At 49.2% G+C, this 16,993-nt stretch overlaps 1 protein-coding gene across 1 annotated transcript in view; it reads right to left on the bottom strand.

Moving 5' to 3' along the window:
- Positions 1-8,261: 8,261 nt before the first annotated feature.
- The window catches only part of SLC36A1 (solute carrier family 36 member 1), a 177,611-nt gene continuing 168,879 nt past the window's right edge, over positions 8,262-16,993 (bottom strand). The window contains exon 11 of the mRNA XM_058720728.1: positions 8,262-8,283. Coding sequence (XP_058576711.1) covers positions 8,282-8,283 — 2 coding nt within the window. The 3' untranslated portion in view covers positions 8,262-8,281. The remainder of the gene's footprint in view (positions 8,284-16,993) is intronic.

Genomic DNA, 16,993 nt, shown 5'->3' with positions numbered 1-16,993 from the left:
CCTGGAGGCTGTACAATGAGCAGAAGGCTCAGAGGCAATTAAATGGTTCCAGTGTCTAGATGGGCAGGGGCCTCTGGACAAAAGTCCGGAAGGTGAAACCTACACCATGTTGAGAGACTGGAGGTGGCCGTTGACGTCTGTAATCCAACCTGCCCTGTTAATAGATAAGGAAACCGAGGTCCAGAGATGGGAAGGGACTTACTCAAGTTTCCACAACAAGGTTATCGCACAGCTCAGAGCCCTGTTTCCTGACTTTTGACCAGGGCACAGGGGAACACCAAATCAAAGTTCCAGGGCCGGAGAGGTCCTCTGAGACTTGTGTCCTGAGTGAGGACTGGGAACAGCCTGGCTGAAGCTCCTCTCCCACCCCGAGCCTCCTCCTTGGGACTTCCGGGGCTTCCCAGGCAGCTGAACCAGGTGGGGGCCTCTCTGCTCTCAATTCAACAAATATGTATTTGGTATCCAATAGGTCCTCATAATAGTGAGAGAGATCATACGTGGTGGCTGTCCTAGTGGCTGAGATGATAGGTTCTGGTGTCGTTCGCCAGGCACCAAGTTTGGGGGGCCCCTTGCTTGCTGCACTTAGACACAACCTAAGTTACACCGGCCACACAGACAGAGCCACACAGGCATAGGTAGAGTGGTCCACACGTTCACACACAGACACAAACATATAGCTGTATGCATAGCCATGTACCCACATCAGAGACACACACACACATATAACACACACAGACACATGCATATATATATATATATATATATGTATATATATACTCACAAAGGCACGCACATGTGCACACACACAGAGCCCCCCTGCACCCCCCCCCCCAACCTTAAACAAATTGCAGTTTTAGCAACATTGGAGATGACAGCTACATACTTCCCTGGTAAAATACTTCCTCAACAGTGCCTGACCCCAAACCAGGTGTGCCCGGGTCCCTCCCCCACACCCCTTGCTGCTACAGGTATTTGCTGAGTCGAGGCCGGAACCCAGATCTGAACCCTGCCTGATTCACTTCTCTCTCTGGGCCTCAGAGCTTCCTCTTCTCCGCTCAGAGCAGCCTCCCAGGGCTCAGCACCTTGAGTTCTGCCCCTGACTCATCCTGCCTTAGCACAGTATGAGGACTGTGGTTTGCACAAGCTGGGGCATGACCCAAGGTGGGGATGGGGTGATTTCGGTGCGGGGCAGGGGTCACTGTTAGGTAAGGGCCCAGGAAGCAGGATGGGTATGGGCTGTGTGTCTTGTAGGGGCACAAGGAATATGTACCATTCAGTCCTGCTGGGAAGTTGCCTTATGGGAGCAAAGGGGGGGACCCAGGAGTAACCCCAGGATTGTCTGTAGTTCGGATTACCCTCACCCCAGAGCTCCTGGGCCCTGCCCTGCCCCTCCCACAGCTGCATTCTCCCCATGGGGTCAGAGTATATAGAGCCAGTGGGCTGGTTCACCCCAAGCTTAGGATTTCCACTTCTGGGTCACATTCTGGGCACCCAGGATCTGGTTGTCCTGTTCAGAAACCCCCAACTAGCTTCCTAGGCCTGTGCAGCGGGCCTCTGCTGGACACCTGCCACCCAAGGCAGGCTGTGCACCCCTGAAGGGTGGGAGGGGGGCCAAATTGGTGCTGTTTCCTGGCCAGGAGTAAGGGTGGTGAGTGGGTGGAGCTTGGGCTGGCAGGTGTAAGCACCTTCTTTGTGGAAAGGGAAGGAGGAAGGGAAGGCTGAAGCCACGGGGCTCTCCATGTGCACTCTTGCTTAGTACCCGGCAAAATTAGGGGTGGACCCGCCTGAAGTCAGTCAGTCCTGGTGCAGGGATGTGGAGGCCTCCCGTAGCAAAAGCATGAAGCTGAATGTCAGAGAATCTGGGCTCTGGCCAACTCCCACCAAAGAGTCCCATTGGATAGGAGCACAGGCTCTGGGGTCAGCTACCTGGGTTTCAGGGTTCTGGGAATGTCTAGCTGTGTGATGTCAGACAAGATGTCCTCTCTGAAGCTCAGTTTCCTCATTGGTCAAATGACACCACTAATTGTCTCTACCTCGTGTTGAATAGTAGAGGGCTTAGCAAAATGGCTGGTACCTAGTTAGTGATTAATTAGCATGATGACCTCTAATCTTGGTGAGACCCTTGCTTTTTCTCTGAGTCTCAATTCCCTTTCAGGAAAGGGAGGGATGATGCTAAATTCAATGATCTTTAAAGTTTCTTTGGACACTCGGTCTAGGATTAGGTCCGAGGGAGATGCCTCTCGGTGCCTGGAAAGCCCCAAGGACAGAGTGAAACACTGGGTATTCTCTGGGTACCGAGAGCAGCCCTCTGCTCTCACTGATGGGTCTGGACCTGCATATCTTCATCGAAGCTCTTGGAGAGAGAAATGGGGCCCAGAGAACGACACTCCCTCAACCTCAGGGCTGTTGCACATGCCAGGCCCACTGCCGGGAACAGTTTCAGGGTCTTTCCCTTCTCACCCGTTTAACTGCCATGCATGTCTCACATCTTACGTCAAGTGTCACTTCCTCAGGAAAGCTCAGATCCGCTGTTACCGGGTTTCATTGCTCTGTGTGTCTAATTCCATCTATAATTAGATCTACGTAGGTGATCACTGGATGGCATTTCCTCCAAGGGGCCTTCCTTTCAGCCCTGTCGAGGTTTTGTGCCCTCCAGATGTACCCCCACGGCACTCTGCACTCTATATTTCACATACATCTGTGAAATCTTTGTTTTTCATCTCTGAGGGGCAGACGAAATGTCGCCTCATCTTGGGGGCGCTGGATCAAGATGGGATCCCCTGCTGCGTGTTCCCATCCTGCTCTTTACGCTCCTTTCATAAAATGCACTGAACTTGTTAAACTTGTCATGGCTTATTCAATATCTGTCTTCTTTCACCAGAACAGGAACTTCCCGAGGCAGGAACATACTTGCCTCATCCACAGTTGTATCCCTTGCATGTAGAACAGTGCTTAGCCCATTGAAAGAATTAATAGCTACGTGTTTATCCTTTTCCCTCCGCAAACACACACACCCACCCACGCACGCGCACACACGCACAAACCTACTTTTACTTTCAGTGCCTAGGACAGTGGCTGGCACAAAGCAAACTCTCAGTTAGCACTTGTTAAATGGAGGAACGAATACGTGAGACTCCTCTACAACAGCTGAAGCTCGGGAGGCCAGGGATCACGTCTTCAACGCTGTTGTTTTCCATTTTTTTGTCAACGTGGGATCAAGTAAGGTCCCCCCGAGAATGTCCCCGTCATAGGACCAGATGTCCAGAACTCCACTCCAGGCATTCACAGCAGGGTCCCCAGAGCCCCCCTTCTCCGCTGTTCACAACCTGCCCCACTCTCCCACCCGGCCCCACCCTTTCTTTCCAATTTTAATTTCCACAACTTCCTCTCAACCTTGGGGTCTCAGCCACGGGCACCCTCCCGGAACACAGAGGTAAAACCACCTGGTTTTCTCCATTGTCCAATAGCTGCCATGGAGAGCCTGATGGAGTAAGGGCAGGAGGTGATACAGTAACTAGTTCAGTGGGACAGAGGAAGCTTCATCAAAGCCATGACATTTGAGCCTGACCTTGAAGGTAGGTGCTAGGTAGCCAGGCGGAGACCGCGAGGGCTGGAGTAGTAAAGAGCAAGGCAGGAAAGGCATTTCAGGCAGAGGAAATAATCAGCAAAAGCTCAAAGCAGAACCGGCTAAGATTTCTGGCGTTGTGGCTACTCCCTGAAGAACAGTGGGGTGCAGAAACACGGGAGGAGCAGAAGGACTGCCAGGGGCTGGAAGAGAACCCAGAAATGGTATCATTAGAGAGAAAGGAAGTAATGGTACCATAGCAACAGCAAAAGTAAGATGTGGCCTTTCCTTTTTTTTTTTTTTTTTAACGTTTATTTATTATTTTGAGAGAGAGAGACACACACAGTGTGAGTGGGTGAGGGGTAGGGAGAGAGGGAGACACTGAATCCGAAGCAGGCTCCAGGCTCTGAGCTGTCAGCACCGAGCCTGATGTGGGGCTCGAACCCACGAACTGCGAGATCATGACCTGAGCAGAAGCTGGACGCTCAACTGACTGAGCCACCCAGGCGCCGCTGGCCTTTCCTTTTAAAGAGACCACTGGGTAACAGTGCATGGGACTCTGCCTTTCCCGGGCCTACAGAATAAATGTTTGCATGAGCTGATGTCTCCAAGTCTTTCCAGCTCTGAAGTCCTGTGACTGAAACTAAAGTCTCCCTGGGCTTCTCATTCCAGTTTTGGCTCAGCACCAGGACTTGTGACCAGAGATGAGGTCAGTCTTGTAGATTTCAGGACAAACGAGGGCTCTGTCTATGCAGCTGGTGCACATTTCCTGTGCCCAGAGCTCTGCCCTTGTGTGTGGTGCAGCCGGCTGTCACCATGTTCATGGCGTCACCTGCCCCTGCCAGCCTCTCATCCTCTGGGCTCCCGGAGCATCCCTAGAGCTTGGCCGGGACAAAGGCGGCACAGCAGGTTGGGGAGGGTGGGTGGATGACAGGGGGCCTATGGCAGGTTGGCAGGGCACTAAGGACACCCTGATGATCCTTGGCTCAATGGCCTAGGCTTCCGCTTTCCTTTCCTATGTCCGCATATGTTTCTTGCAGCCAATAGATTTTGGAATGAGTCAGACCTGGCTGTGAATTCCTTCCTTGCCACTTACTTGTGGCAGGGCATTTGGCCTAGTTTGCTTGGTTTTTACTCATTATTGTATTTGCTCACTAGCTCAATTTGCTTACTGATCCATCCACTTATGCATTATTTGATAAATGTTCAAGAATGCCTACTGTGTGCCCACACAATGCAAGGGACCCGGTGTTCCACAAGCTGACTTTGTCACTGCCTTCATGATCCACAACACTGCTAGCCTGTGGGTTCAATGGCAGAGCCACTAACACACGGCTATGGAGCATTTGAAATCTGGCTGGTGTGACCAAGGAAAAATTTCAATTTTATTTAATTTTTATTAATTTAAATTTAAAAACAGATACTTGAGAGCACCAGGGTGGCTTAGTGGGTTGAGCGTCCGACTTCGGCTCAGGCCGTGATCTCGCAGCTTGTGAGTTCAAGCCCCACATGGGGTTCTGTGCCGACAGCTCAGAGCCCGGAGCCTGCTTTGGATTCTGTGTCTCCCTCTCTCTCTGCCCCTCCCCTGCTCACGCTCTGTCTCTCCTTCAAAAATAAATAAACATTAAAAAAATGAAAAATAAATAAATAAAAGCAGATACCCAGTTCTCTTTTAAGTATGCTTGAAATAACAGGAATGTGAAGCCGCTTTTCAACTGTAAATTTTGTGAAAACTAAATACAGATCAAATATTTCGCATCTAAGTCATGATGCACTGGACATGTATAAAAACACATTGGATTTCAGAGTGTTAGTAAGAAGTAGGAATGAAAAAGATTCCTCTAATAAATGTTTCAGTATTGATGACCTGTTGGAAATAACCATTTTGGATATACATAGAGTTCAATAAAAATAATGACCAAAATGAATTTCATCTATTTCTTTCTCCTTTCTTTTTTTTTTTAATTATTTTTTTATTAACGTTTATTTTTGAGACAGAGACAGAGCATGAACGGGGGAGGGTCAGAGAGAGAGGGAGACATAGAATCCGAAACAGGCTCCAGGCTCTGGGCTGTCAGCACGGAGCCCGATGCGGGGCTCGAACCCACAGACTGTGGGATCATGACCTGAGCCGAAGTTGGACGCTCAGCCGACTGAGCCACCCAGGCGCCCCTCTTTCTCCTTTCTAAATGTGGCCCCTGGAAACTTAAAATCACATATGTGCTTCACATGGTCTCTGGACAGGGCTGTGTCAGGCAATTAAGCGAGCAACTACAATGTGAACTCCAGGATTGTGGCCAGCGTTAAATGAGATGCTGCGTATAAAGTGTGTAGTTCAGAGGCAGCACGCAGTCTGTGTTAGCCATGCCTGAACTTCAGACATCAGGCGGTACACCATATCACTGTGTTCCCTCACCTGGACAAGTGGTGCCGGTCTTAGGGCCAACTTCTGGTTCCCTTTGCTGACAGTGACTTTTTCCCCAGGAGTCTCGTGGGACTTTTATGTGAACAGGGCCTTCCATGTCCCACCTCTTGTCCTTAGGACACTGCCAGATCTATGTTACAACAGGGGCCCAGGGACCCCTCTGGGCCCCACTGGATGTCATCTCTGTTTTCCTTCTTCTTCCTCCTCCTCCTCATCAGTACACACTCTGCCCTACTTCAAACTCTGACCCATACTCTAGGACTTTCTAAGTCACTTTTGGATTCCACAGATTGGTAAAATTCCCCCACAATTTTGAGGACCTAACACAGGATTGTTTTCTCTATTTGTTTGCTTGTTTTTGCAAATAATAGGGTCACTAAATTTTTTAAAACATTTTTTTAAGTTTATTTTATTTTGAGAGAAAGAGCACAAGCAGGGGAGGAGAAGAGTGCGGGGCGGCGGCGGGGGTGGGGGGGGAGTAGATAATCACAAGCAGGCTCCACACCACCAGCACAGAGCCCAATGCTGGGCTTGAACTCACAAACCGTTGAAATCATGACCTGAGCCAAAACCAAGATTCAGATGCCCAACCAACTGAGCCACCCAGGGGTCCCTAAAATTACAAAAAAAAAAAATTACTATCTCCTATCACCGTATTTCATAAGAGAAAGAACACTTTTATTTATTTATTTATGTTTTTTAACGTTTATTTATTTTTGAGACAGAGAGAGACAGAGCATGAACGGGAGAGAGGCAGAGAGAGAGGGAGACACAGAATCTGAAACAGGCTCCAGGCTCTGAGCTGTCAGCACAGAGCCTGACACAGGGCTCGAACCCACAGACCGCGAGATTGTGACCTGAGCCGAAGTTGGACGCTTAACCAACTAAGCCACCTAGGCGCCCCGAGAAAGAACACTTTTAAAGGTGGGGACTATTTTTTTTTTTGGCAGGGTTTGATAAGCTAATTCTAAAATTCATATAGAAATGCAAGGAGCCCAGAAAACAATCTTAAAAAAGGAGAGCAAAGGTAAAGGACTCACACTTCCCGACTTTAAAACTTACTACAAAGCTATAGTAATCAAGGCAGTGTGGTATTGGCTAAGAACAGGCATCTGGGTCATTGGAAGAAAATCGAGGGTTGAGAAATAAACCCTTACATCTATCGTCAATTGATTCAGACAGGGATATCAAGACAATTCTATGTGGAAAGAATAGACTTTTCAACACATGGTGCTGGACAATTGGATTTGCAAATATAAAAGAATGAATTTGGATGCCTATATCTCATAAACACAAACCGTAGTTCAATATGAACCGTTGACCTAAATTAAGGAGCCATAAGCTCTTAGAAAATATAGTGGTAAATCTTTGCGATTGTAATGAATTCCTAGGTATGACCCCTAAAGCATAAGCAATAAAAGGAAAAAAATGGATAAAATGAGCATCATCAAAATGAAAACTTTTGTGTTGTAAATGACACAGTTGAGATAAAGACAAGCCACAGGATGGGGAAAATATTCGCAAATTGTATATCTGATGAGGGACTTGTATCCAGAATAAAGAACTCTTACAGCTCAACGACATCATGATAAAAAAAAAACCTAACTAAAAAATGGGCAAAGGATTTGAATAGACATATCTCCAGAGAAGATACACCACAGGTCAATAAGCATATGAAAAGATGCTCAATGTCTTTAGTCACTGGGGAAATGCAAATCCAAACCGCAGTGAGATCCCATCTGACATGTACTAGCATGGCAATGACCAAGAAGGCTGGTATTAACAGGTGTTGACACGGACGTAGAGGAATTGACCCTTATATCCTGCTGGCGGGAGTGAAAATGGCTGCTTTGAGAAACAGTGTGGCAGTTCTTAAAAATGCTAAGGATAGCATTACCATATGACCTAGCCATTCTATTCTTACATATCTACCCAAGAGAAATGAAAACACCTGTCCACGAAAAGAAACCATTAACAACCCCCCCAACCCCGGCAAAAAAAACCACACACACAAAAAACCTCATACACAAATGTTCATGGCAGCATTGCTCCTAACAGCTAAAAAGTAGAGAAAGTCCCGCTGTCCATCAACTGATGAGTGGATGAACAAAGCGGGCTATACCCACGCAAAGGAGTTTTATTATGCCATAGAAGGAAATGAAGTAATGATACATGGTACCACGTGGATGAGCCACAGGGGTGCATCGAAAATGTGCTCAGTGAAATAAGCCAGGAACAAAAGAACACCTACAGTATGATTCCATTTATTCGCAACGTCCATTTGTAGGCAATTCTACAGAGACAGAAAGTAGATTAGTGGTTGGCAGGGGCTGGAGATGAGATTTCCTTTTGGGGTGATGAAAATGTGCAAACATTAGATGGTGGTGGTCGTTGCATGACTTGATAAATAATTGAGAGCCTTTGACTTGCACCCTCCTAACCAGGTGAATCTGATGGCATATAAATTGTATCTCAGGACAGCTGTTCAACATGAAAGCAGGCTCCAGGATGGACAGCATATTAGGGAAGAGAACAGAGCTGTGCTGTTTCTAGGGCTTCAGTGTGAGTGTCCACTCTGCTGCTTTTCGGCTGTGGGACCTGGGGCAAATTAGTGACTTTGCTAAACCTCCGTTTCCTCAACGACGTGGGGGATCTTGGGAGTATTAAGCAAGAGCCTCTGTGGAAGGCGACACAGTGAGTGCTCAAAAAGCACCAGACATGGGCACCCAAGTGGCTCAGCGGGTTAAGTGTCCAACTTCAGCTCAGGTCATGATCTCACGGTTCGTGAGTTCGAACCCCACATTGGGCTCTGCACTGACAGCATGGAACCTGCTTGGGATTCTCTGTCTCCCTCTCACCCTGTGCCTCCCCCAGTCTCTCTCTCTCTCAAAATAAATACATAAACTTAAAAAGAATTCCTTAAAAAAAATCACCAGATATTTTTGTTGTTAGATGGGCCTTCACCTCTGATTCAAAGACAGTCCTTTCCATAAAACAAAGTGAACTTTATGAAAATCTCACTGGCTCGTCCTTTGTTTTTCTCATTTTGTAAAAACCAGTGAAAGCTTCTTTACTGGCCAGCACCTTCTCCCCCGCCCCCACCCCTCGGGGCAGCAGGGCACTGCCCACCCACGGCATCATCCCCCCCTCTGAGAAGGAGACTGCCAGGACTGGAAGAGCTTTAGGGATCATTTACTCCAGACCTTTCCAAGCACATTTTAGGAATAGAATCAGTCTTCACATGAAATTAAAATACTAATAATCATAATAACAGCTAATGATTCCTGAGCCTTCCCCATAAGCCAAGTATGATGTTAAGCATCTCACGTGTATCATCTCCTTCAGGAACCTTCCAGGTACTCAAGGCCACAGCGTTAGTAACTGGCAGAACCCTAAAGAGCCTATCAGCCTTATACAAAACGTCTGTACTCTTGATCAAGGGGCAGTTGAAAGGGGCCTGATTCCAAGTGTTTGCATCCTAGCTGAGCTCCTGGACCCTAGGATATTGAACGGCCTCAGTTTCCTGGAAATGTGCATCCTCGTGATACAAATGCTATGCAGGATTACTGCGCTAAGCACTTTGCACACATTTTTTGCACAACATGCAGCCGACAGGGTGTGAGGGGTCAATGTTTGCTTTTTTTTTAAACATTTTTTAATTTTTTAGTATTTTTTTTTTCAGAGAGAGAGAGTGTGCATGATGGTGGGTGGGGGGAGGGAGGGACAGAGGGAGAGAGAAAGAGAGGAAGAGTCTTAAGGAGGTTCCACACTCAGCATGGAGCCTGATGAGGGGCTCGATCCCATGGCCCCGGGATCATGACCTGAGCCAAAATCAAGAGTCAGACACTCACCCAACTGGGCCACCCAGGAACCCCAATGTTTGCTTTCATTACCACTGCATATATCACCTCCTTATGAAGAAACCCAGCATGAGAAACAGATTACAGTAGGGTTGTTCCGGTTGAAAAGAGTGGGGTGGGGGGGTCCCACTTCTATGTGTCCTATCTTCTGCTTCTCCCTGCAAGGCGACCCCTAGGAACCCTTCTTTGGGACTCTAGGACTTCTTGAAGCATAGTTTGAAGCCACTCTTCTCACCCCAACCTTATTCATTGCGTAGATGAGAGAACTGAGACCCAGAAAGGGGAGGATACTCACACAGTCACTCAGGGGCAGAGCTAGGATTAGACCCAGGACTCCCTAATCCCAACCCAGTTGTTTGATGCCCCTGTTGGGGGCCCCCAGGCCTCAGAGAGGTTGTGCTGCTGCCAGAACTCCCAGGTTGCCCCCCCACCCACCCAGTCTCAGGGATAATCCTTTAATGAACTAAGTGGGGCAATTATGGGAGGGGAGAAGGAGGCTTTGTTACTTTTTGGTAACCAACTGGCACCCTACAGAGCCTCACTTACCATCAGTGGAGGAGCACTTAGACACAAACCCACTGACTTTCCACCTCAACACCCCCCATTGGGCCCTGGGGACAAAGTGGTGATCTAGCAGCTCCTTCTGTGCAGCTTCCATCTAGTACGAGCAGTCGGACCCCAAACAAGCAAAAAACTGGAGCCAAACCCCAAAAAGATCAATCACCTCAAGACATCTTCCAGTTTTCGGTTCTTTGTTCAAAGCAGAGTAAGGGGTTGGATCCTGCAGGTCGCACAAGGCAAGGCCTGGCTGGTGCTGCTCCTTCTGCCGGGACTGGCACCTGTCTTGTCTGTGCGGCTTGCTCCTGGTGGCCCCGGGTCCCCTCCCAGCTCATCTGGCCAGAGCGGCCTTCCCTGGCCATGGTACCGGAGCAGCCCCGAGCTGCTCTAGCCGTGCCTCTGCTTTATTCTCTTCAGAGCGCACAGCTCGCGACAATCATCCGACTGATCTATTTGCTGATGTGCTTGTTTTCTGTCTCCAGCCCCCTATGGAAGCACTGGCGGGCAGGAAGTGTGTCTGTCTTGCTCGCTACTGCATGCCCAGCACCCAGCGTGGCGCTTGGCATCTGGGAGGGACTGCGCAATATTTGTTGCCTGAGTGAGCGAAAGAAGAAGTGAAGAAGTCAGGTGCCAACAAGCAGACGTGGGGAAAGGACTCTCATTCCAGGTCTGTCACTAACTTGCAGTGAGACATTGGGCAAGCTTCTTGCCTTCTCTGGTTAAGCTCATGTTCTTCAATTGCAGAGTTAAGGAGTTAGAGTTAGCATCTCTTTTGGCTGTGTGCTCACATCTCCCTTGAAGGATTTTCACGCAGAAATATGACTGACTTGGCCTTGGACTTGTCTCACTCACGAACCTCTATGTTCCTTGGAGGCAGAAACCAAGTTTTACCTACAGTCTAAGCCAGCACGATACCGGACATACAGGAGTAACTGATAGTGTTGGGTGAGTGAATGAATGAATGAACAACTGGATGGATGGTTGGATGGATGGATGGATGGGTGGATGGATGGATACATGGAAGGCGCTCTGAAGTTCCTTCCAGGGCTAGCAACTTGGAGTTCCAGGGTTCCTGTAAGCAGCGACAATGAAAGAGGAAGTAGGTATTCAAGTGTGTGTCTCCTTTGGCATTTTTTTTTTTAATGTTTTTTTTAACGTTTATTTATTTTTGAGACAGAGGGAGACAGAGCATGAACAGCGGAGGGGCAGAGAGAGAGGGAGACACAGAATCAGAAGCAGGCTCCAGGCTCTGAGCCATCAGCCCAGAGCCCGACGCGGGCCTCGAACTCACGGACCGTGAGATCATGACCTGAGCCGAAGTCGGACGCTTAACTGACTGAGCCACCCAGGCGCCCCTCCTTTGGCATTTTAGGTTGGACATCGTCCTCAGACTCTTTCCAAATCCACTTCAGGGGTTCAGGCTGTTCTGGCTCTCCCAAGCCCTAAGGCAGAGAACAATCTGCTCCACCACAGTTAAGACCATGGAGGGAGCGGTACAGAGGAGGCATATAACACAACCTCATTAAAGAATATAAGACAGCAAATTATCTCATTATCCGCACAGCAAAGTGTGTTAAGGTCATAGAGCAACAATCCCGTGGAAGGCTAGAGCCGCAGCAGAGGTCGGCACACCTTTTCTGTAAAAAGCCAGATGGCAAGTATTTTACGCTTTTTGGGCCACACTGTCTCTGTTGCAACTACTTACCTCTGCCAGTGTGCCATGAAAGCAGTCACAGGCAATACGTAATGAACAATCGTGCTTGGTTTCCAATAAAACTATGTATGGACACAGAGAATTCAACTTCACGCATTACAAAGTATTACACTGGATTTGATGTTTTCAATCGTTTAAAAATGTGGCATCATTCTCAGGTGATAGGCGGTGCAAAAGCAGGTGGTGGGGGACTGGCCCCCGGGCTGTAGTTCACGGGCCCCTCAACTAGAAGGGAGAGCACGGCGTTGGGTGGCCTATCTGGGAAGCTTCCTCAAGGAGGGACATGGAAGCCAGGGAAGGACTTGGATGGGGGAGCAGCGGAGGTTTGAGACAGAGGTGAGAGAGCAAGCACACACATGGAAACGCTAGCAGAGGCCAGGGAAGCCACGAGAATGAGCGAGGCAGGCCTGGTGGGGCTGGGGTCAATGCACTCGTGTCCCATCCATAACCCGCAGCATCTGAGCTCCAGCGCTTTGCTGCCAACAAGCCCCCCTTTTTAAATCATCCGGAATTTCAAGACAAGCCTGCCTTTTTCTGTAAAAATTCCCAATTTTTAGAAGTTGGCAAGGAAGTAAAGCTGGGGTTTTTTGTTTTGTTTTGTTTTGTTTTTGAAATTAAGAATTAAAAAAACAAAGCGTGAGTCAAATGTGAGGAGGGGTGACTGTGGCTCACAGCCGCTACTTTGTGACTCTTGGCTCTGGAGGTTTATGGACTTGATGCAAATTGGAGTGGGGGTGGGGCGGGGGGGTGGGGAGCTTCTTAACTTGGGAGTGTGCCTGCAAGGGCAGGTGGGCCCTGGGAAGGAGCGACTGAAATACACCCAAAACACAAGGCCTGTGTTCCAGGAGACGTTTCAGGGGAAATCGCTGTTAAAGTAAGTACAAACATTTTTGGGTAGATTGCAAAAATCACATAGTTTTCCTTTTTTTAAATTAAAAAAATTTTTTTAAATGTTTATTTATTTTGAGGGAGAGAGAGACAGAGTGCGAGCAGGGGAGGGGCAGAGAGAGAAGGAGCCACAGAATCCAAAGCAGGCTCCAGGCTCCAAGAAGTCAGCACAGAGCCGGATGCGGGGCTCCAACCCACGGACCGTGAGATCATGACCTGAGCCAAAGTCGGACGCTCAACCGACTGAGCCACCCAGGTGCCCCTAAATTAAAAAAAATTTTTTTTTTTAGTTGTCATTACATACAACGAAGCTCACTGATTTCTATAGTATAGCTCAGAGAATTAGTTTTGCCTGTTCCTGAGCTCCGCATGTTACAGAGCCTGTGCTGTTTCGGCTCTGGCTTCCTTCCCTCCACATACGGTCTGAGATTCATCTATGCCATTTGCGCACACCGGTTCCCTGTTTTCCACGGTCGTGTGTACTGCTCCGTTTACCTATTTTGCGACCAACGGACATTTGGCTTGTGTCCAGTTTTTGGATCTTCTGAGTGACATCGCCATGACCATTCCTGCGTGCATCTCTTTTGTGGACACAGACCCTGGCTTCCTGGGGTACAGGCCCCCAGTGGACCTGCCGGTGGCGTGGCTGATGTGCGTCTCAGAGAAGGTAGTACTTGCTGTGAGTGGTTTCAGACTCTATCCCCAGGCCACCAGGGACCCAAGACCACTCTCCCTTGCAGTTAGGTGACCTCACTGGAAAATTTGAGAACATTGTTGGTACAGGGGTAAGGACATGAAGAGACAGAAGACGGAGGTCACCCAATGGTACCATTGCTAGCATCATTTTGCAGATAGCCACATCGAAACTCTGAGAGCAAGCCGATTTGACGGAAATCGGGTAAATATTAAGGGGAGGCCCAGGATTTAAATCCAGCATCCGCCAACTCCAGAGTCATGTTTTTGACTGCTCTGCTCCAAAGCCTGGGCACGAGCACAGGTATTTTCACCTGCCCAGCATCTATGTCCCTCCTCTCACTAACAGTATCCAGATGTCCTTTGGGGAGGCATCCAGTACCTATTTGATGTGGTCTCAGTGGGCAGTCACTCCGAGTGCCTTCTAAGTACAGGCCTGGCCTAGCGCTAGGGTGACGGGCACCAAAGGTCTAAGGCACCTAAGGGGCAAAATTTAAGGATGCGCTCACTCTCAGGGTCAGACAAGCACAGGGTCAGCCTCCCCTCATCCTTGCCCTGCAAGGGACCCAAGTTCAGCCAACCCCACCCCCGTAAGCAATCTGGATTTTGAGAGGAGGGGCGTCCTTCCGGGGGGAGGGGGAGACAGCCTGAGTGGCCTGTCCCCTCTTTCCTGGTTCTTCTCTCTGGGGGAGGTCTGACAGTCACCCCTGCCTTCTTAGTCTCTGGGCTCGTACCCGTGCATTAAATTCCCCTTCTGCACCAGGTAGACGGGGTTGGTTTCCCCACCTTTTAAGGAGCCCACTATGTGCTCTGGGACATGTTGCCCAAGGTTCCTGAGTCTCCTTTTCCCCATCTGGAAAATGCGGATTCAATGCTTAGCACTCCAGCTGGAAAGCACAGCAAATCCCTGGAGAGGGGATGCCTCTGAGCCCTGCTTCCTAATCCTGGCTCCACACTGGCACCACCTAGGGAGTCTGAAGAGTCCGATGCCCAGGCTTGCACCTCATCCCAATGAATTCAGAGTCTCTGGGGTGGGCCCAGGGAGCAATATTTTGTAAAGCTGCGACCCCCCACCCCCACCCCCGGGTGAATGCAATGAACAGCTAGGGCCAAGAACAACTGTGGGAAACAACCTTGGTGTTTCTACAAGTACTTCTCCTGCAAGGCCCCATGGCTCCATGCCTGGGACTTTACTAGAAGCATCAGAGTGGCCTTCATCTGGGTGGCAGCCAGATGGGAGGAGGAACAAGAACCACTTATCTCCCTTAGGCCTCCCTTATCCCTGGGTTTTCAAGGATCCCAGCAGCAGCCTGGAGAAAGCCAGTGGGCTTAGCTTGAAATCCGCAGCCTGGGTCAGGCAGTTGTTGAGGGGTGTGAAATCTTAGAGCCGAGGGCCATCAAGAGGCCATTTGGGCCATTTCCTTGGTTCCGGTGGTGGGGGCGGGGGGTGGGGGTGGGGAGGGAGGCACTGGTAGGGGCCCCGGACAGGCAGCGGGAGAGCGGTGTTCAAGCCTCAACCCCACCACACTCGAACCAATGAATCTGGACGAGTAAAGCAGCTGCAAAATGAAGAGGTTATTTATCGACCAGTTGCTGTGTGCAAGGCGCCCAGCCGGCTCTCCTCAACCTGGGCACATCAAAGTCCTCTGATTCAGGGGACAGGGGAGGGGACCCACAAGCCACGCTTGTCAGTAGGCACCCAGGTGATTCTGCTCTTGTTGGGCTCTGGACGCTGCCCTGGAGGCTGGATTATCAGGGTGATTCTGAAGAGGGAAGCCGAGCTGAGCATCACAGTAGAGGGGCTGTGTCAGGGAGGATGGCATGCTTTGGATGGCGCGGCAGAAGCGTGTGGCCCAGACACAGGCCTCAGGCTGCCCCGACACGCCAGGCCCTCGGTTTACTCAACTGCCACTCGGAGGAGTAGGATCTACAGTGTGTCATATAAATTCCGGGTCCTACATCGATTCCTCTATCTGTCACGCTTTTTTTTTTTTTTTTTTTTTTTTAATTTTTAAAATTTGCGTATGGCTGACACACAATCTCACATTAGTTCCAAGGGGTACAACATAGTGATTCAACTTCTCTACGCATTATTCCATGCTTACCGCTGGTATAGCTACCATCTGCCACTGTCGGACAATGTTACAGTATCGTTGGCTCTATTCCCTATGCTGAAGGCAGTCCTTGCCTGCACAGGGAGGAACAGAGAGAGAGGGAGACACAGGACCGGAAGCAGGCTCCAGGCTCCGAGCTGGCAGCACAGAGCCTGACGTGGGGCTCGAACTCCCGGACCGCAAGATTATGACCTGAGCCGAAGTCGGACGCTTAACCGGCTGAGCCACCCAGGCGCCCCTGCCTGCGGTTTTAGGCAAGGCTTTGTCTCAGCTAGTCTTTCGGGCAGTTCTCATAATTTCCTGGGGAAGGTGGCACACTGGACTGATGATCTCTGTTTTTAGTACAACCCCCTCATTGGTTACATGGCCAGTAGGAGTCAGTAAACAGAGGGACCCATATCTAAACATAGACATGTGATCCAAAATCCAATAATCCTGGACCAAGATTATCTACCTCTCTTCTTGCCCATCCATTCATCCATCATCCAACCACTCATCCATCCATCCATCCATCCATCTACCCATCCATCTCTGTGTCCGTCCATCCATGCTTTGCTAACTTACTTTCATCTGCTTATTTCCCTCATCTATTTAATAAACTCATCTATTTTTATGTATCCATTTATCATGAGTTGGTCTCTGTAACAATCTCTCTATTCAGTTTAGCAAACATTTATTCAGAGTCTGTTACACTCTCCGTATTGTATCTGTTGCTTCCACTCTCCGTAGACTTCATCTTCCCACTGAATGCTTTTCTCCTCTGACCTTTCTGCAGGATCCATACTCTGTGTGACCACAATCTCCACTTGCCTCTCTCCTGACCCCCATGCTTGTGAGTGGACCCCTTGTCCTTTCTTCTTTTTTTTAAAGTTTATTTATTTATTTTGAGAGAGAGAGAGAGAGAGAGAGCACGAGCAGGGGAGAGGCAGAGAGAGAGGGAGAGAGAGGATCCCAAGCAGGCTCTGCGCGGTGAGCGCGGAACCTGACATGGGGCTCAAACTCATGAACCATGAGATCATGAGCCGAAACCAAGAGTTGGATGCTTAACCAACTGAGCCACCCTCGTACCGCCCTTCTTGACCCTTCTTGACTGCTTTCACCTGGTTCTTCCATTCCTGTCCTATGCTAGACTCTAGGCAAATATTGATTGACTGGATGACTGGACTCCTAGCTAAG

This window comes from Neofelis nebulosa, chromosome 1 (genome assembly GCF_028018385.1).
Source record: "Neofelis nebulosa isolate mNeoNeb1 chromosome 1, mNeoNeb1.pri, whole genome shotgun sequence".
Taxonomy (NCBI): Eukaryota; Metazoa; Chordata; class Mammalia; order Carnivora; family Felidae; genus Neofelis; species Neofelis nebulosa.
Note: the sequence above shows the minus strand (reverse complement) of the source record. Positions and strands in the feature narration are given on the sequence as shown.